The following is a 21,702-nucleotide window of genomic DNA, read 5'->3' on the forward strand; positions in this document are numbered from 1 at the left end:
TTTCGTGATTGTGATCGAAGTCGAATGTTTTCTCGTTTACATGACGCGTTTGCTAAATTGTGTATATTTGTTAAATTTTCGTTTTTTTGTTGAGTTTGTTAAAGTTTTTGTTTCTTGTCAATTTTGACAGTGACATTCCTTTGTTTACATTTTGGACACCTAATTATGAATCAGACTATAGTTTTTGGTTATATAACTGTTAAATCCGTAGACCTTTATCGAAAAGGCCTGTGGTTAAGTCTCCAATTTAGTGACGGGCACCCGTGGGACTAAGTAATGGGTTTACACACCTTACAAACCTTATTAGTAAATAAATTGTGTAATGCTCAAATTGTAAAATTGAACTATCGTCAGTAGCCACTTACCATCACGTGAACTGCATGTTCTGCTACTCCTATATTATAAATATAGTTCAAAAAACTAAAAGAACACGCTTTTATGATAAAATCAACTAAAAAGTAGAAAATAATTTTCAATCTAAGAATCAGTTAAGGAACAGAATAATTGTGAAAAAAGCATGGGGTGCTCCATTTATCAGGTTCAAAAACCGCCCCACACATCCCAAGCTAATGAAAGCGTGTTAAAAATGGTTTATTCCATGGCAAAAACCTTACTCAAAGTTTCTTCACGTGATATTTTCCATGACAAAACTCCTTAGGTCTGTTTCTATCTCCAGGACAAGGAGGTGGCGTCGCTGATCGAGAACCTGTACTCGAAGCTGAAGCTGGTGCTGGTGCGCAAGGACGAGCAGAAGTCGTCCGCGTTGCGAGCGCACCTCTCGCGTATTGACGCGCTGCTCGAGCGCAGGGGAACTAGGTAGCGTATTGTAACATGTTCATCAGACCATCACACAAGTCCAACATAATCAGCAACAAGGAGGATACCATACCACAATACCATATACCACAGGTCCATCATCATAATATCAGTAGTTATAAGTAAATCAGCGTGTAAAACCCTTGTATATCTAAGGACTGACAGGCTGACAGGAGGATTCTGACTCTTGCAAACGTTTACAAACTACACCCAGGCCGTTTTTTTTATTGGGCTGCACATTATAAAATAGGAAGAACTTTTTCTAACCTTATCGCCAACAAACAGACTTATATCCTTGATAACCTGCACAGATTAGTAGAGGACAAATTTAACTTCGCATCACGTCACTATGCATTTCAAGCCTAAAAAAGTTTTGTAGGATCCCTACATAAATTTAAAGTCAAGACTAACGGTCTCAGCCTTTTCTGTCATCTTTCAAACTGGTATTTTGTAAGAAGAGCAAAGTTTAATGTTGGGTGTGGTGAGGGAAACACACTATTCCGAGGCGTTCCAGCTTAGCTCTCAAGGGTAGCGGCGCATCTGTGGCCAACCTCACGTGAGAATCTGGTCTTGACTGGAGATGATTTCAGACGAGCGTGCAGTCCATTTACCATCAGGTGGATTGCATGCTTGTCTGCTACTCCTATATGCATTGAAATTCCTTTCTCATATGGAATAAATGTATTAATGAATATTTGTTTGTGGTGTTTCCAGGTTCTTAACGGGCGACACGATGTGCTGCTTCGACTGCGAGCTGATGCCGCGTCTGCAGCACATCCGCGTCGCCGGCAAATACTTCGTCGACTTCGAGATACCGGTACGAACAGATTGTCTATCTTATTTATGACAAGCTAATATTAGTAGGATTTGTTATGTAAGCCATACACGCTACCGTCTAGCGGACGTAAACCTGAGCAGGTAAACCGTCCGGTACAGGTAAACCTGTACAGGTCAAGCGCACGTCTGTAGCGTGTTCAGTTCTGTTTGCAATGATATCGATTGAAGACTATAACGCACCGTACGGTACGGTGGCACACGAAAATATTGATCTCGCGCCGGTCGCCTGCACAGGTTGAAAAAGTTGTTCCGGTCTATTCCCACACTCGGTTCGGTGTACCTGCCTAGGTATACCTGCACAGGTAGACCTCTCCGGTGCATCGTAGTGTCTATGGCAGGCATTAATTGGGCGTGGATGGCCAAATATATAAGGTGTAGGGAAATGCTCGAAGCAGAAAATGCGTTCATAAAACCTATTTTTGTAGCTGAAAAAATATATACCCTGTTTTATTGCGCTATTGGATAGTGTTGCTTTAATTGATTATACATATTTCAAATATAAATTATTAATAATACTATAAATTATTACTTATTAATAATACTATTTAATTATTATATTGATTTTGTAATTATCCTATTGCCGGAGAGTAATATTTTTTGAGCGTATATTTTGGCATGCCTTGTAGCCCTGTTTTGGGCTTTACGGATTTTAATATATGGCGATGTTGTAAGAATTTGTTACGGTTTTTATAAAAGATAAAATATTTTTTCACTATCTAAAATTGTCTGGAAATACTTTTTTTTATGTAATATATGTTTTATAAAAGTTAATTGCACAACTTACTCCTAAATGAAACACATTATAGTCATTTTTTTTATTTCAACTTATTACAAAAATGTATGCACAGACAAGTTTCCGCGCGCTCTGGCGCTACATGTACCACATGTACCAGCTGGACGCGTTCACGCAGAGCTGCCCCGCCGACCAGGACATCATCAACCACTACAAACTGCAACAGGTACGCCCCGACACCCCACACTACACTACACACCACGATACTAATCCTAACACAGGGGTATTACGGGGGGTTTATGGTAAAACTGCTATGTTTTTCTCAATTGTCAGTCAGTTTTTTGTAATAGTTAAGTATTTTTTTAATTCTGATATCAATTTTTAACAGATTATAATTATGATTTGTTATTTTTTATTAAAATTTGACACACATTTATTATTTAAAGCATTTTTTTAATTGTGATATCAATTTAGAACAGATTACGTGATTTATTATTTTTCGTTCAATTTATTACATTTTTGAAACACTTTTATTAATTAAAGCATTTTTTATTATCATTTTAATTTAGAACAGATTTAATTATTAATTATTTTTTATTAAAATTATTGTATTTTTGACACATTAATTATTTAAAGCATTTCTTAATTGTAATAACAATTCAGAATCACATGATTGCTTATTTTCTTAAAATTATTGTTATTTGACACACTTTTATTAATTAAAGCACTTTTTTTAAAAATAGTATGTCAATTTGGAATAAATTACATGATTGAATATTTTTTTATTAAAATGATTGTGTTTTTGATACACTTTTAATAATGGTTTTAATGGTGATATCAATTTAGAACAGATTACATTATTAATTATTTTTTATTACAATTTTTGTTTTTACAGACACACTTCTATTAATAAGACACTTGTTATTTCTGTCAAATAATTCTACACATTTGATTTTTTTAATCTTAATAATATAGACACAAGATAAAACAAAGGTCTTTCAGTGATATAAAATATAGCAGTTTTTATTATACAAACTAATAAAAATATATTACTATGTACTATGTAAACTTTTATATCTAATAATTATCAGTATATCTTATCCCTATCTTAAAATATCACTAAGGAGTCTTTTTATATGTACTTTTACTTCGTATGTAATTTTAATGGGGAATTTTCCTTTAGTATTTTGCTTTAAACTTTTATGTAAGTACTTCTGTTATGTACGATAAAATATGGGGTTTCTTTTTAAATGTTATCTTTTAACTTTCAATGTACTTACTATATACTGGGGATGTCTAATTACTTACTTGCAATTTTACGGGGATTTCTTTTTACTACCTAAATTTGCTTAAAACTGTACAAGTACTATGGGCTCCCTTGTTCGATCTATTTAAACTTTATATTTTTTAATTCTCAACTCTTGCAATATTCTATCTATGGGCTCCCTTATTGAATCTATTTAAACCATTTTGTTTTAATTCACGTCTCTTGCAATACTTCGGGCTATTATAGAATGTACTTTATTTCCCCCGACTGCTCGGCGTCGCGCAGTTGTCGACAAAAGGTTTGATGTTGTCGCCGACGTTGACGCGCCCGCCGCCCGCCGCGCCGCCGGTACGTGCGGCCTTGCGTGTTGTCACGGTAGTGCCTCACCGCACTGTAGGACTGGTAACTGGCAACACTGTGGGGAATGGTAGGCGACGGATGACGTCACTTATCACTCGCAATATGGAAGTCTTTTAAACCTCTTTGTGATTTTTTCAACAATAATTCCGATAGAAAATATAAAGTTAAAATAATAGCTTAATGCTCAATGGAGTTCAGATCCGATTTCGTTAAAAACTAGAAAACTGATTGAAAACTAAAAAAAATCAATTTTATATTTTTAGTTTGAAGAAAATAACGTGTTATTAAAAGCCTTGTGGTGTGGTCGCATATAATGATCAAGTTCAAAAAAATGATGATAGATGACAAACTAAAGGAAAAGGCTTATTTTTTTTTGGAAAATATTACTTTTCTAATAATGCATCTATGTATTACTTAAACGATTCTGATTATCGTATTATACGAGTAATACTTTAAACAAGTAATCAGATATTTTCTTGTACATCGTTTTATATATCAAATTGCCAGCTATATAATGTATAAAGTAATTTACGTCATATAAAGTTACCAGTCCTATCGATGCGACATACAACATTTCGCTCCGAGACACTACACAGCTCATTGGATATTCACAGGAATATTTGGCAGCGTTCAACAAATGCTTAACATAATCATGAGCATAACCCATTATAGGCTATCATTACAACGGATCTGTTGTTTGCAATCGATCATCTCACTCTATGCATACATTCATTGTTTGAACATACAGTTGGGGTAATAGCGGGAGTAGAAACTTACGATTGAAATTGTAGACTGAGCCCGTAATTAATATCCGATCTATCCATGTTTAGCTACCGACCGATTTTTGATAATGTCGAGTATTCAAATTGTCAAATGTCGATGTTTAGGAGACAAAACATTGGACAGATCGAATGTTAGTAACGGGCCTAGGTTGGCCATATTTTTTAACTTGGCGACGTCATACATCACGCCATGAAAGTGATGTACGTGTATGGTATTGCCAATTTCAACAAAAATCATGGCCAATCTCAGTCCGTTGTTAATACCAATCTATCCATTTTATCTATATAAAATAAAGATTTGACAATTTTAGTATGTAAAAATTGTTAAATGTTCATCTTTAGCAGACAAAACATTGGATAGATTATTAATATTGGTCGTTAGTCTATAATTTCATTCGTAAGAGTTTACCTTAATGTCAATATTACCTCAATTAACCTTATATTGTCACGTGTTTTTTTTTTGTTGTTTTCTGTGAGTTTTTTATTAGATAGGCATTTTTATATACACTATTATGGTGTTGCCAATTTTATAATAATAATGTTTTTTTTTTTATAATGCTGTAAATTAGACATTATTCAGCTGTTTTATATTGAGTTATATTGAGTAACATTAAATTTACAATAATTTACACATTTCGTTTTCTTCACAAGAATTAAGTATTTTTAGATTTTTTTTAATAAACTATTTTTGTAATAATTGAGCTTGACTGAAGACTATAATTTTTACTTCATTCTAGTATTATATATATTGTTATACGGTGTTAAAATACTTCACAAATTAATTCATTGTTTGTCTAATAAAAACTCATGTGTAAGTTTTTCGCTTTTCGTAAAAAATATGCATTGTGTGTGATGAAGCTGTCTTAGGTACATGGGTTGTGGTTTAGGAACCTAGATTTTTAACTTAACTAATTACGCTTTGAGTATATCGTTACCTTTTCTAATTACTTAACTCTTGTGTCACCTATCAGTGCCGAAAATACTTTTGTGATAATAAATTAAATTGTGTTGCAAATACAACGGTTTTATGTACAGCCCAGGTGTTCTTTTTTGTGTAACTTATAAAGTATTTGTACTAAGACAAATTTTGTTTGTAAATAGCATGAAAATTTTACTTCTAACTTTCGATATTTTTAATAATAAAGTTGTATATTTCGAAGTGAAAGGTAACGGACATGTAAGGCTTTAATTTACGGATTATTTTAAGTGTAATTTATATTGCAGGCTCTTAAAATGAAGAAACACGAGGAACTCGAAACCCCGACGTTCACAACATCCATCCCAGTCGACGTGAGCGATATGAGCAGCGCGGAATAAAGGTTAATACGAAGCGAACCGAGCCTTGGTACTGTAGGCATTAGCTGATTAACGATTAGGCACCGTTTGTGTCTACAGACACAGACCGTAGCGCGTCAGACAATATTTTTTCTATGTTTCAGCCACTACACGTATACGCGGTCGTAGTATGATATAACGTCAAATATTGTATACGAGATTTTTTGTCTGACACGGCATGTGTCGGAAATGCTCTGTGTCTGTAGATGCAAATGAACCCTTACTCGGGAAATGCCCCTTCACAATAAACCCGCCTATGTTTCTCTACTTGTGTACCAAGGATACTATTGTTTAGATATTAGCGCCGTATTTTCCTTCGTTCGTCACTTTTATTAGCGGCGAAAGTATTTTTTACAATTTTGTATAAATTATACTAGGTTGGCAACTAAGTTTTCGCCATTTTTTAAATTGTCATGTCATAAAATGTTTCGTGGCCTAATGTTAGAGTTAATTTTGCCTAATTTTTGGATAATTAAAATGTTGTTGCTATGTCAGTTTCGTTTACTGATGCAATATTGATAATTTGGTAAAATGGGTCGTTTAAGAGTGATGTCTATCAGAGGTATAGAAAATCATGTTAAACGTTGGACAGTGTTTTAAACAACAAGTAATCAGTAATCAATTTTTGATTTTAGAAAATCTTAATAAATGGCGGGAAATTAGCTGTCAGCTTATTATTATGTTTCCAGTTCGTGACTTATTAGCGTTAGTACATCAGTACAGTTGAAATCTATGAGATTGATGGTTCGGTGCAATCGAAATTATTCTTTGCGTAAAACGTGTATCTTTTTTTTATAGTTGTGGTTCATTATGCTAATGGCAACACTTACCATTTCTAATATTCTTCATTTGAAGTTGACAGGACCACTTGAGGTTTACTTTTTTTTATGAGAGTTGAATGTGGCCATTATTTGTTATGTGTGAGGAATTATTTATCAGAATGACAGATAATTGTTTTTAATAGGGCAGAGGTGCTGGAAAAACAAATCTCTCAGGAATATAAGTTAAAAATAAAAAAGAATTTACCTTTTTATAGGGTATTTCTACATTGTAATTAGAATAAGTTTAATGTTCAAACACAACGAATAGGCGGACAGAAATATTTTTTTGTATTATATCCAACAGCATAGATGTAAGATCGGTTTACAGTATTTGATTTCTTTTTATTTGGACTCCATTTTAGTTTAGTTTTTAGGTTAGAAATTTCGTCGCCATTTTGATTTGAATACCTCTGCCTAATGGTTTGGAAATGACATTATTGTATTCAATTTTTGCAATTATTTTAAAACAGTTCAAGGAGCGCTCTTGCCTTACCTGGAAGTTACCTTTTTTGAAGGTAGTAGTTTGTATGTGTACTTAAGTGATTTGGATTAATCAAATAACTTTCAAAAAATACATTCAAGACCACCTATTGACTTTGTAAAATTGTCAGAGTAGTTTTTTCCATCGACAACAATTATTCAGGTTTTTTTTTATAAATTTATTACTGAGAAAATCAACACAGATTAAATATTGTGTACTTAAGATAGTGCCACCGTTCTTTTTTATTTTAAGTTTGGGCAACTGATATTCAGTTGTGATTATTCAATTCTTGAGCAATTATTTTTTAGGTTCCAATAACTTTTTTGTGACGGTGTTTCATTGCAATTGTGGCTCGATGGTAATGATACTAGACAATAGAACTAGGCGAGAACGGAGACATGTCAATTGGACAATGTATAAAAATAATAATAATACTAGATTTTAATGTAAATGTTAAGGAATAAACCTGGATAAATATTATTATTTTTTATTTGCGTTTTATTTTTATTTCCATCCTTTATTTTTTTAAGCTTTTTTTATTATAATATTGTATGATATCTAGTAGTTTGCATTCAATCGCTATTTTTTTAAATCTATTTTTTTTGACACAATTTTTGCCAATTTTTGTGCCTTGCTTAATATAAATGTGTATTTAAAATATTCTATATGGTGCCTATTTATAATAAGATTTTATAGTTATTCCCTTGCCAATTTTTGCTCAAACTTAGACTTTAAAGGTTACAGAAACTTTGCCGCCTTTTCTTAATCTGTGGTGAAGGTGAATTTTTTAAATAGGCCTTCAGGGCCAACTCTGAAACTATAAGGAATAGCGAAAAATGCTGAAAGTAGATTATTTAAAATCAATCGAAAGCAGACGTTTTGTTCTCCAAGAATTTCTATTTTTATGTTTATTTTTTCAAAATGAACTCGTTCGATTCACAGCTAGGTAAAAAGATTTTAAAAAACGAATCATGCAGTTTTAAGTTTTTATCGAAATCGGCCACGTAACTCCTTTCAGCATTTTTAGCTTATTCTTATAATTTCTGATTTGACCCTGAAGACCTATTTGAAAAATTCACTCAGTATATTGGTAGAGGACACTAAAATAAAGAAAAACCTATATACGGTTGAATTGAGAAACCTTTTTTAAAATAGGTTAAAAAAAAGAAAGGTACGTTAGAAATATACTACTCCTAATAACACAATACTGAACTATTTGGAGGTGCAGATCACCATTTGAGAAATATCACTAATTATACTCATAAATCTTAATCTGAAACATAACAACATGAGACACTATAAGCTATCATGATGATAACATTGTTTGTTTGCCTGCTATCAGAATTTGTGTACCATTACTGTGAAGACCATATACCATCAAATTGTGTATACACATACACAATTTGATGGTATATGGATGGTAGATAGTAGGGAATGGTATTCGAAAATGATATGTTGATATTCATATCACAAATCCATATAAAGATGGAGATGTCTGTGTGGATATTCTATATCAGTAGCATACATGGTTTTATACCTAATTATCCAAAAATCTACAGGATTTAGATTTCTGTTTAGGGCATAAATGTTTGTGTAATTGTTCCTGGAACCTATGACAAAAAACTATTGTTGTGAAGCTCAGTTTTCCTTACTATTAGCAACACAGTAGAATTATTTGTTTAGAATACTTCTTTAATTATTATTTATTACACACAACAAATTTAATATAATATTATTTATTTATTACAAAAATATATCAACGATGTAGTGGCAATAACTCGATAATAATCTCAATTTTTTACGAAAAAACTTTTTTTGCATATTTGGACTTAAAATGACGTATCACAGGTCATCTTTAAGACACCGTGTCCTTAGGTTCAAAATTGCGCAAAATATTAAAGTGTGGCAATGTTCTATGTCTTTTTAAAGTAGCGTTTCTTCTTATGTAAAGTAGCATTTTTTGAGTTACGAGTTATTGCCAATTCATTGTCGATATATCAGTTTTAAGATCAAAAAAAGAAGTGTTCAAGAGCATCGCTGCCAGTCTTCTGCCAATATGATGCCGTCTACTAAAATCCAACCTTATAAACTTATAAAACTTGTATACCATATACTATGTAGTTATATGCTAGTGTGAAGTGTAGCTTTTGTACTTTTAATAAAAGCTTTTCCAAGAAATAAGTGTTTAATATTTTATCACTATATTTATAAGTCTTTTCACATGTTACATAAATAAATTCCATCGGAATATCATGATGTACATATCATTAGAATTTGTAAACTACATATATTTAAATGTAAAATCATTCATTAATAGTTATCCGTTTCTTCATCCATTCATTTCTATATACATCCTTGGGTAATAGCGAACTGAGGAATATGTGAGTGATATATGCGGTAATACCCCAAATTTTGTACTCATCAGCCACATATACAGGTAAAATGAATCCATTTTTAAACTGCGTGTAGTACTGGTTTTTGGTATCACACAAAATGTCTAGTGGAACGGTGAAAACTTCCATCACCTCATTGGCGTTTATGCGCAAATCATCCTCTCTTAAATCGGAAATGCAGCCTATTACAGGGGTTATCATGATTTTGTAGTCTCGCCCCGGCACGGTTGGGCCCTGTCCCCAAACATCGATTTTTGATGAGGACAGACCTATCTCTTCCTCAGTTTCTCGTAGAGCTGTCTGTATTGGTGTTTCGTCTTTATCTGTTTTTCCGCCCGGGAACGCGACTTGGCCGCTATTCGTTCTCAAGCTGGATGATCGCACAGTGTACAGTAGTGAGGTGACATCGTTCACGCGACACATCGGCACCAGGACAGCTGCCGTCGCCTGCGGCAACTTGGGCGGCTTCGGCACGCGAATTTTTTTAAGGTTCGTCATGCATCGCTCCCGACATGCAAGAGTAAATAAATTTTGGAAACCAAATGCCGAACAACTCATATTAAAATGTCACTTGTTAATTTTAAAATATACCGAAATTTAACAGAAGTTAGAATCAGGATTCACTCACATAATGACATTTAATTTTAACAACCTGCCAGTGTCATTTTATCACGTGTAACTCAGCAAATAAAGAAAATAGTTTCAAGTTCAAAATCAAAGATTTTTAATGAAAATGAACCTTCAAACCTTGTCCAATTTTTATAGAGAATTTTAGCGAAAACACGAAGAATTTGAATATGTCAATGTCAATTGGCGACCGACTGTCATACGTTTAGTTTTTAATACTTGGTTTGGTTTGATGACCTTAGAATATTTTTTTCGGACTTATTCCCTTTTTACAGACTTTTCATTTTTATTAATAATGTGTTTTTTAAATAAGTTATAAGAGTATTGAAAAAATAGACTCTGAGAAGTCAAAATTATACGTTCTTGTGGCAGTTTTTGGAAACAGCTGTGTTCTATTATCTATGGTCACTTATTGTCAGCTTTATACGTGTCCGTGAAACTAGCACAGCATTTGCCAGCAGAGCACTAAAAAATGAGAGTTCTATTCGCATGCACATGAGTTCTATAGTTCCTGATAGTTTTCAGGAATAGTTCTGGCGATTTCACGGAGATAAAGCAGAATGAAATAATGCTCTGCTAACTTCACACAGCAGAGCATTTTCTACAAAATTGAAAAAAAAGCTATTGATTAGTGTAATTAGCTAATACCTGGAGTTCCTAATAGTTTTCAGTGATAGTTCTCGCGAAATAAACTTAAAAAATAATTTATTGATAAAATAAATTGACAAAAATTAAACCAAAAAAAAAACTACAAAAAGGTTATTTAAAAGTTGAAACTCGTCGATTTTGCAAAGCCTAGTAATAAAATGATACATTTGTACAATAACTGACCCAGGAACTCACACTAAAGTGCCAGCACAGCATACTAGAATAGTACAAATCGGAAAGATTTTCGAAAAAACTTTTTTTAATATTATTTTCACTTACCCAGGGGGAAGGAACTCAGCGGTTTTACATAGGCTAGTAATATGGCTACAATTTAAAAATATAACCAATCCCAGAACTCACACTAAAGTGCCAGCAGAGCATACTAGAATAACAAAAATCGGATGGAGTTTCGAGAAATATTTTTTTTTAATTATTTCCACGTAACCAGATAGCGGGAACTCATCGGTTTTATATAGACTAGTAACATAGTTACAATTTAAAAATACAACCAATCCCAGAACTCACACTAAAGTGCCAGCAGAGCATACTAGAATAACAAAAATTGGATGGATTTTCGACAAATATATTTTTACAATCATGTCCACGTAACCAGATGACGAGAACTCATCGGTTTTATGTAGACTAGTAAAATAACTACAATTTAAAAATATAACCAATCCCAGAACTCACACTAAAGTGCCAGCAGAGCATACTAGAATAGCAAAAATCGGATGGGTTTTCCACAATTTTTTTTTTTCAATCATGTCAACGTAACCAGATGACGGGAACTCATCGGTTTTATGTAGACTAGTAACAAAGCTACAATTTACAAATATAACCAATCCCAGAACTCACACTAAAGTGACAGCAGAGCATGCTAGAATAACAAAAGTCAGATGGGTTTTCGACAAATATTTTTTTTCAATCATGTCCACGTAACCAGATGGCGGGAACTCATCGGTTTTATGTATACTAGTAACATAGCTACAATTTAAAAATACAACCAATCCCTGAACTCACACTAAAATGCCAGCAGAGCATACTAGAATAGCAAAAATCGGATGGATTTTCGACAAATATTTTTTTTCAATCATGTCCACGTAACCAGATAGCGGGAACACATCGGTTTTATATAGACTAGTAATATAGCTACAATTAAAAAATATAACCAATCCCAGAACTCACACTAAAGTGCCAGCAGAGCATACTAGAATAGCAAAAATCGGATGGATTTTCGACAAATATTTTATTTTAATTATTTACACGTAACCAGATGGCGGGAACTCATCGGTTTTATGTATACTAGTAACATAGCTACAATTTAAAAATACAACCAATCCCAGAACTCACACTAAAATGCCAGCAGAGCATACTAGAATAGCAAAAATCGGATGGATTATCGCCAAATTTTTTTTTTCAATCATGTCCACGTAACCAGATGGCGAGAACTCATCGGTTTTATATAGAATAGTAACATAGCTACAATTTAAAAATATAACCAATCCCAGAACTCACACTAAAGTGACAGCAGAGCATGCTAGAATAACAAAAATCGGATGGATTTTCGACAAATATTTTATTTAAATTATTTACACGTAACTAGATGACGGGAGCTCATCGGCTTTATGTATACTAAAAACATAGCTACAATTTAAAATATAACCAATCCCAGAACTCACACTTAAGGGACAGCAGAGCATACTAGAATAGCAAAAATCGGATGGATTTTCGACAAATATATTTTTACAATCATGTCCACGTAACCAGATGGCGGGAACTCATCGGTTTTATATAGAATAGTAACATAGCTACAATTTAAAAATATAACCAATCCCAGAACTCTCACTAAAGTGCCAGCAGAGCATACAATCGAAAATCCATCAGATTTTTTTATTGTAGTATGCTCTGCTGTCCCTTAAGTGTGAGTTCTGGGATTGGTTATATTTTAAATTGTAGCTATGTTTTTAGTATACATAAAGCCGATGAGCTCCCGTCATCTAGTTACGTGTAAATAATTTAAATAAAATATTTGTCGAAAATCCATCCGATTTTTGTTATTCTAGCATGCTCTGCTGTCACTTTAGTGTGAGTTCTGGGATTGGTTATATTTTTAAATTGTAGCTATGTTACTATTCTATATAAAACCGATGAGTTCTCGCCATCTGGTTACGTGGACATGATTGAAAAAAAAAATTTGGCGATAATCCATCCGATTTTGGCTATTCTAGTATGCTCTGTTGGCACTTTAGTGTGAGTTCTGGGATTGGTTATATTTTTTAATTGTAGATATGTTACTAGTTTACATAAAGCCGATGAGTTCCCGTCATCTGGTTACGTGTAAATAATTTAAATATAATATTTGTCGAAAATCCATCCGATTTTTGCTATTCTAGTATGCTCTGCTGGCACTTTAGTGTGAGTTCTGGGATTGGTTATATTTTTATATTGTAGCTATGTTACTCATCTATTTAAAACCGATGAGTTTCCGCTATCTGGTCACGTGGATATGATTGTAAAAATATATTTGTCGAAAATCCATCCGATTTTTGTTATTCTAGTATGCTCTGCTGGCACTTTAGTGTGACTTCTGGGATTGGTTATATTTTTTAATTGTAGCTTTGTTACTAGTCTACATAAAACCGATGAGTTCCCGTCATCTGGTTACGTTGACATGATTGAAAAAAAATATTTGTGGAAAATCCATCCGATTTTTGCTAGTCTAGTATGCTCTGCTGGCACCTTAGTGAGAGTTCTGGGATTGGTTATATTTTTAAATTGTAGCTATGTTACTATTCTATATAAAACCGATGAGTTATCGCTATCTGGTAACGTGGACATGATTAAAAAATATATTTGTCGAAAAACCATCCGATTTTTGCTATTCTAGTATGCTCTGCTGGCACTTTAGTGTGAGTTCTGGGATTTGTTATATTTATAAGTTGTAGCTATGTTTCTAGTCTACATAAAACCGATGAGTTCTCGCCATCTGGTTACGTGGACATGATTGAAAAAAAAAATTGGCGATAATCCATCCGATTTTGGCTATTCTAGTATGCTCTGCTGGCACTTTAGTGTGAGTTCTGGGATTGGTCATACTTTTAAATTGTAGATATGTTACTAGTTTATATAAAACCGATGAGTTCCCGCCATCTGGTTACGTGGACATGATTGTAAAAATATATTTGTCGAAAATCCATCCGATTTTTGCTATTCTAGTATGCTCTGCTGGCACTTTAGTGTGAGTTCTGGGATTGGTTATATTTTTTAATTGTAGCTATGTTACTAGTCTATATAAAACCGATGTGTTCCCGCTATCTGGTTACGTGGACATGATTGAAAAAATATATTTGTCGAAAATCCATCCAATTTTTATTATTCTAGTATGCTCTGCTGGCACTTTAGTGTGAGTTCTGGGATTTGTTATATTTTTAAATTGTAGCTATGTTTTTAGTCTACATAAAGCCGATGAGTTCCCGTCATCTGGTTACGTGTAAATAATTTAAATAAAATATTTGTCGAAAATCCATCCGATTTTTGATATTCTAGCATGCTCCGCTGGCACTTTAGTGTGAGTTCTGGGATTGGTTATATTTTTAAATTGTAGCTATGTTACTATTCTATATAAAACCGATGAGTTCCCGCCATCTGGTAACGTGGACATGATTGAAAAAAAAGTATTTGTCGAAAATCCATCCGATTTTTATTATTCTAGTATGCTCTGCTGGCACTTTAGTGTGAGTTCTGGGATTTGTTATATTTTTAAATTGTAGCTATGTTACTACTATACATAAAACCGATGAGTTCCCGCCATCTGGTTACGTGGACATGATTGAAAAAAAATATTTGTCGAAAACCCATCTGACTTTTGTTATTCTAGCATGCTCTGCTGTCACTTTAGTGTGAGTTCTGGGATTGGTTATATTTGTAAATTGTAGCTTTGTTACTAGTCTACATAAAACCGATGTGTTCCCGTCATCTGGTTACGTTGACATGATTGAAAAAAAATATTTGTGGAAAATCCATCCGATTTTTGCTATTCTAGTATGCTCTGCTGGCACCTTAGTGAGAGTTCTGGGATTGGTTATATTTTTAAATTGTAGCTATGTTACTATTCTATATAAAACCGATGAGTTCTCGCCATCTGGTTACGTGGACATGATTGAAAAAAAAATTGGCGATAATCCATCCGATTTTGGCTATTCTAGTATGCTCTGCTGGCACTTTAGTGTGAGTTCTGGGATTGGTCATACTTTTAAATTGTAGATATGTTACTAGTTTATATAAAACCGATGAGTTCCCGCCATCTGGTTACGTTGACATGATTGAAAAAAAATATTTGTCGAAAATCCATCCGATTTTTGCTATTCTAGTATGCTCTGCTGGCACTTTAGTGAGAGTTCTGGGATTGGTTATATTTTTAAATTGTAGCTATGTTACTAGTCTATATAAAACCGATGAGTTCCCGCTAACTGGTTGCGTGGAAATAATTTTAAAAAAATATTTGTCGAAACTCCATCCGATTTTTGTTATTCTAGTATGCTCTGCTGGCACTTTAGTGTGAGTTCTGGGATTGGTTATATTTTTAAATTGTAGCCATATTACTAGCCTATTTAAAACCGCTGAGTTTCTTCCCCCTGGTTACGTGAAAATAATATTAAAAAAAGTTTTGTCGAAAATCTTTCCGATTTTTACTATTCTAGTATGCTGTGCTGGCACTTAAGTGTGAGTTCCAGGATCAGTTATTGTACAAATGTATCATTTTATTACTAGGCTTTGCAAAATCGACGAGTTTCCACTCTTAAATAACCTTTTTGCTGATTTTTTTTGGTTAAATTTTTGTTAATTTATTTTATCAATAAATTATTTTTTAGGTTTATTTCGCGAGAACTATCACTGAAAACTATTAGGAACTCCAGGTATTAGCTAATTACACTAATCAATAGCTTTTTTTTCAATTTTGTAGAAAATGCTCTGCTGTGTGAAGTTAGCAGAGCATTATTTCATTTTGCTTTATCTCCGTGAAATCGCCAGAACTATTCCTGAAAACTATCAGGAACTATAGAACTCATGTGCATGCGAATAGAACTCTCATTTTTTAGTGCTCTGCTGGCAAATGCTGTGCTAAGTTCACCAACATGCTTTATACGTTTTTTTATAATGTCCTCAAGTAAAGAATTTAACGTTATTTTTTAAACTTACAAACTAGGACTCATGTTATTTCTTAAGAAAAGGAATACAATTTTGCATTATTTAATATGAAAAGCATTGATAAAATATACAATCGTTAAAATTTCCAGCTCGTAGGTAGTTTTAAAAACAAGCAACATTAGTAACGCCAGTAGTGCCCTTATAGGTTACTATACTCTTTTGTGGCCCTTTTACTATAATGTACTCTTTGGTTCCCTTGCCACAAGCACAGAAAAAATGTCGAAATATTGTGTGGTCTGTGCGTACAACAGCTGTTTATTGTTTAGAAAATAAATGTCAACTGTCAGTAAATTGTCAAGTTTCTTATTGGTGAATGGTTCTATAAAAATCAAGATAATGTAACTTAAGTTTAAAATGTGAACTTTAAACCCGCGACACAACCAAAATTAATAAATGATAATACGTAATACGTTAAATAAAATCATGTCATTATCACCTCAAGTGTTGTTGTCTAAAGCTTTTCGAGAGAGATGTGTAGCCAATTTCAAGGATTTACCAAATTTCGCGTCATCGGCCCCTTGTAAAGATAAACAATTCGCGTCCGTGCTGATTCCAATGTGCGTGCGGGATGGGGAAGTGCATATCTTGTACACGCTACGGTCGACGAATTTAAAAAACCATAGCGGGCAAGTGTCATTTCCCGGCGGGAAAATGGACGGAGACGAGAGCATCATCGAAACCGCTCTCCGGGAGACCGAAGAGGAGATCGGGGTGCCTCGAGACTCCGTGGACGTTTGGACAATCCTGCCGAACTTCCCAGGCTTAGTCAAGAACATGATCATTACCCCCGTTTTGGCCGAGATACGAAACTTCGACTTTGAAAACTTGGCGCCTAATAGAGATGAAGTGGACGAAATCTTCACAGTTCCTATAGATTGTTTATGCAATCCTAATAACCATGCACACTTCACGTACAACATGAGCCCCATGCCTATATTCTTATTTGAGAAACACAAGATATGGGGCATCACAGGGTTTATCACTCACATGTTTCTTGTCAACTTCCTGCCGTGTGAACTGTATTCATTCAATTTTAATGGGCCGAAGTATGACATTGAGGACTTAAGACAATCTAAGCTGTAAAAAAATTGCTATAAAATTTAATCGCACTCAACATGAAAATAAAATTTAACTGTAATGTATCCTTGAGCATTATAGATAGCAATCTGTGAATGTTATGATACAAATGGCTAGAACAATAGATTTGTTTCTCTGTTAAATTTAAGACTATTTACATATTACATACAATTAATTGAAGTACTAAATACATGATTGAGTATTCAGTGATATTGTATTTGAAATCAAAACAAGTCATTCTGTTATTGTGATATTCTTTGAATTACTATTTATTCCAGGAGTTCTTGTGATATTGTACATCCATGTTAATTTAATATTGACTTATAACATCTCATAAATTGTGTGTATCTGTTAAATTAATGTAACTTTCTGGCTTAAATACAAAAATAGGTTTGTTGCAAAATCTAAAAAAAATGTGTAACATTTTTATTAACAAGCAAAGCATATACCTAATATATTTGCTAAATGCCGTGGTGATGGTGTACTTAGTATAATTTAGTATTTCGTCTAGATCTAATCTAGATTACAACAGAACCTAGTTCTGATTAGTATAATAGAATATTTTTGGTAAAAAAAATGAGAAAAATTATAATAAGTATAGTCTGTGTCAAACTGCTAGTCCACTCTGAAGTTGTTACGAGTAGGTTTACTTATACAATTTGCTATGGCGACGCGACTCCTTTCTATATTCAGAGCGGACTATCAGTTTCGTGGGGACTATACCTACTTTCAAAGTGTAAAAACTGAAAAGTATATCTATTTTTTTATTTCTGCATACCACATTGTATAAAATTGTATAAAGTATTTTATTTAAGTGTTTATGTTTTAAAATATTTATATTGTTTATAGTGATATTGTGATATGTGCAAAATTATAAAAACAACATATTTATACCAAGTATTTAATTTTATCTTAAGGTCGACAATGACAAAATATGACAAATTGTTGTAAATTTACAAACACAGAAATGTATTATTTATATAACTTAAATACAAATTTTGATACTGGCATATGTTTACTCATTTCTAAAAAAAGCAAAATCTTACATGTTATATTTTGTGTGTGTGTGTGTTTTGTGTTTTTTACAAAAAATATTTAAAGGTTTTCAGTGCACATAATTCGTAAGGTGTTGCAAGGAGAAAAAGAAATTGTTTTAGTTACACTTTTGGCGCATTTACGAAAACAGATCATGTTATTAATGTCAGATCAAATTGCGCGCGCTTTTGTATTAATGTAACGTAACTTATTATTATTATATTTATAGTATTGTCATTCATACTGCTGTATATTGGTCGGTTGCTCATTTAAAATTTGTTCGAATGCAAAGAAGTGCGCCAAAAGGTATAATCTTCTTTCGTGCTTAATATAGGCGTTTTAATATTCATTTTTTATATGGGGGCTTGAAGGGAGCAGGTATTTACAATCCACAGGGTGTATTACTATATTTTGGCGTGTCGCTTTAATATAGTCGAGCCTGCAATCAAAGGTGCACTTATTCCTGTATCGGTACTGATTTGAAGCGCAGATAGGATCGTACTGGTAGGTGCAAATGCAATCCGATTCCACCCAACCGTCCCATTCGTTCTTTCCAATTGGTGTCGCCAAAGTAAATGATGTGAAGTAAAAGATTGCTAAAAAAACTGAAAAAAAGATGAATAAAGTATTAGTGGGTACAAAAACTAAAAATTGTTAAAATTAACTAGCGATTTTTAACTCTACGGATTTGGTCAACAAAATATAAATGCATAGCTAATTATCTTATTTCATGGTCTCTAGAATGGTCATAAGTCTAACCGACAAGTGCAATAACGTGTTTATGAGTGGCGGTCAAAACAAAAACGACAGGGTAATTTTTATCTACCCTAAAAGTCTGAACAAACCAACGACCAACCAATTTAACAGATTTTAAATACTACAGTTAGTTAAAACAAAGTTAGTTACAGTTACACATAACTTAGATCCTGTCATATTATTGATAATCCGGATCGGAGGACCATTTTTCATGTATTCGACCAAGATAGCTGATACAGAGTAAATAAGCAAAAGCGACCTCATAAAGTTAGTTACCTAATATGGCCTGGATTTATTCGGACTCGCATCTGTCCTCCTTAACAACAAACAAATCTATGCCGTACAGGCGCTTCACATGGCGCGCTTGGCATTTGAACTCGCACTCATTATTGTAGTTACGACCATCGGATGCACACAGTGGCAGGTATATTTTCGCACAGGGACACTTTGGTGGCGCGACCTGCTTCGGTGGCTCATATTCGTAAGGCGAACAAGCAGCTGATACGATCAGTAAAGCCAAAAGGGACACTGTGAATGATTAAAATGTTTTGCTTTAATTCTTCATGTAGTTAAAGAAATATTTAACATCTAATGGATCCCCTAAAATTTCTCGGATTTCCATAAAAATGTATGAATAAACGCTGAAATTTAAGATAGAAATGTAAACTGATTTATATGTGTGGTCAGGTATCGAACCTAAAACTCTGTGCGTCAGACCAGTTTGGTAATCACTGTGGTTTACCGCTATTGTTCTATTGTAATTACTTAATTGAATTAATGTTATTAGTAGTAGATTATTTTCCTGATCATCATCATCATCATAAACAACCCATTACTGTCCCACTGCTGGGCACGGGTCTCCTCTCAGAATGAGAAGGATTAGGCCATAGTCCACCGCGCTGGCCAAGTGCGTATTGGTAGACTTCACATACCTTTGAGATTTTTTTTTTAATCTCAGGTATGCAGGTTTCCTCACGATGTTTCCTCACCGTTTAGCAAGTGATAATTAATTTCTAATACGCACATAACTTTGAAAAATCAGAGGTGCGTGCCTGGAACCTCGGACCCCTCGATCGTGAGGCCGAGTTTCTTAACCCCTAGGCTATCACTGCTCTCCTCCTGATATTTCAAAATAATTTAGATTACAATATACGACTATAAAAAAGGGGAATAAACAAATAGTTTTTGGGTTTTAGTTACTTATGTTATAACACAAAGGATAATCAATTTCCAATTTTGAGTTTTGGGAAAAATTTACATTACAAAAACATTGTTTTTAAAGTAACTAACTTGGGTTTAAGTTAACCACGTACATTTAATGCTAAAGCGTTTTAACATAGGTAATCGGTTTACCTTCAGTGATATTAGTCAGTACAAATATAAATAATCTACAAACAACGAAACAAATATAATAATAATCCATTTAACATACCAATTTTGCAATCCATGTCGGAAAATCGATTTTCTAACGTACGTTGGATCGTTGATTTGAACGGCGACTACTTTCACCATGCCTCCGTTGAGAGTTTTATACAGGTGTTTATTTCTTTATCTGAATTTCCGCTTGATAATCCAGACGTTATAATTAAAGTAAACGATCTGTGACCTTATTCTTCGAGTGGTAATTCGCAATAAACGGTAAGTACACACTTAACATTGTCAATGCTGTGTTGCGACGCTCGATAGTAATCTTTTGTTCGCGTCCAATCGCGGCGCATATATTAATTTGCGATTCATAGTTACGTTCCCCTGACGCATTTGTATGTACGCCATAAATACGCACTGATGGACCTCGCACGGTTCTTTACCTGTGTCTAAAATCTACGCTTTACCTCCTACAGATTGGGATTTAACTAGAGGTAACAAAAAAGTAACGCTCCTTTTACTTGAGTAAAATCTGTGCTATGCGATACCTAAGTTATGCTCGGGGACACTTTCAATGTTCTAATAACTGATTGGTCTTCCCACGAGCCCTCTATTATAGTACCCTGAACCCTGCAGTGTTAAATACCCTGAAGTCAGCCACAATTCCTTAATCTAAACAATATAAACTATATATCGATAAAGTCAATCTCTAGCTTATGTACCGAAAAGTATAATATAGGTGAGTACTAAAGTTGAACTTTAAATTTTGTTTTTATTTGTAACACAACAGGTTTTCAGATATTAACTTGTAGGTAAACGGGTATTCTAAATGCAGTTTTATAGACAACGTGCAGCATTATCGATAAAATTCGGAAGTCATTACGATATGGGAGATGTTATCATTTGACATTGAGGGAAGGAGGAACTGAGAAGATATGGTTAAATATTTGTTTCGTAATCTCGTAATCAGGAAGGATTTTTATGCATTTTCGTACTTTAATAAGCATATTTGCAAATATCCAAAAATATGTAGGTAAGTATTCGACATTAAACTAATTACATGCCGAGTCACGGTTACTTATAATATTTGTCTATCAATAAGTCAATGGTGCAACGTTTTTTTTTTTTTTTTTTTATAATATAAGAGTAGCAGACGAGCAT

At 33.6% G+C, this 21,702-nt stretch overlaps 3 protein-coding genes across 4 annotated transcripts in view; 2 read left to right on the plus strand and 1 right to left on the minus strand.

Annotated features, from left to right (window-relative positions):
- Positions 1–7,922, plus strand: part of Clic (chloride intracellular channel protein 5) — a 57,081-nt gene extending 49,159 nt beyond the window's left edge. Inside the window, exons 4-8 of one of the 2 annotated variants that reach the window (XM_073089135.1) lie at positions 677–816; positions 1,531–1,633; positions 2,502–2,612; positions 3,939–4,001; positions 6,020–7,922. In XM_073089135.1, the coding sequence (XP_072945236.1) occupies positions 677–816; positions 1,531–1,633; positions 2,502–2,612; positions 3,939–4,001; positions 6,020–6,112 (510 nt within the window). In that variant the 3' untranslated portion in view covers positions 6,113–7,922. The remainder of the gene's footprint in view (positions 1–676; positions 817–1,530; positions 1,634–2,501; positions 2,613–3,938; positions 4,002–6,019) is intronic. The other variant, XM_073089136.1, reaches the window with a different exon arrangement.
- Positions 7,923–9,598: 1,676 nt separating this feature from the next.
- Positions 9,599–10,625, minus strand: LOC140753933 (mitochondrial coenzyme A diphosphatase NUDT8). Its single transcript, XM_073088781.1, has one exon. The coding sequence runs from the start codon at positions 10,381–10,383 to the stop codon at positions 9,736–9,738; it is 648 nt and encodes a 215-aa protein (XP_072944882.1). The 5' UTR covers positions 10,384–10,625; the 3' UTR covers positions 9,599–9,735.
- Positions 10,626–16,651: 6,026 nt separating this feature from the next.
- LOC140753864 (mitochondrial coenzyme A diphosphatase NUDT8) lies at positions 16,652–18,395 on the plus strand. Its single transcript, XM_073088669.1, has one exon. It carries the CDS (start codon positions 16,702–16,704, stop codon positions 17,389–17,391), a length of 690 nt encoding a protein of 229 aa, XP_072944770.1. The 5' UTR covers positions 16,652–16,701; the 3' UTR covers positions 17,392–18,395.
- Positions 18,396–21,702: the final 3,307 nt, after the last annotated feature.

Source organism: Epargyreus clarus, unplaced genomic scaffold (assembly GCF_041222505.1).
Source record: "Epargyreus clarus isolate Ecla_fem2 unplaced genomic scaffold, WU_Ecla_fem_2.2 ptg000027l, whole genome shotgun sequence".
NCBI classification, from domain to species: Eukaryota; Metazoa; Arthropoda; class Insecta; order Lepidoptera; family Hesperiidae; genus Epargyreus; species Epargyreus clarus.

Bases quoted from the DNA above. Each gene is read 5' to 3' on its own strand.
- LOC140753933 (XM_073088781.1), bottom strand. From the start codon at position 10,383: ATGAGTTGTTCGGCATTTGGTTTCCAAAATTTATTTACTCTTGCATGT.
- LOC140753864 (XM_073088669.1), top strand. From the start codon at position 16,702: ATGATAATACGTAATACGTTAAATAAAATCATGTCATTATCACCTCAA.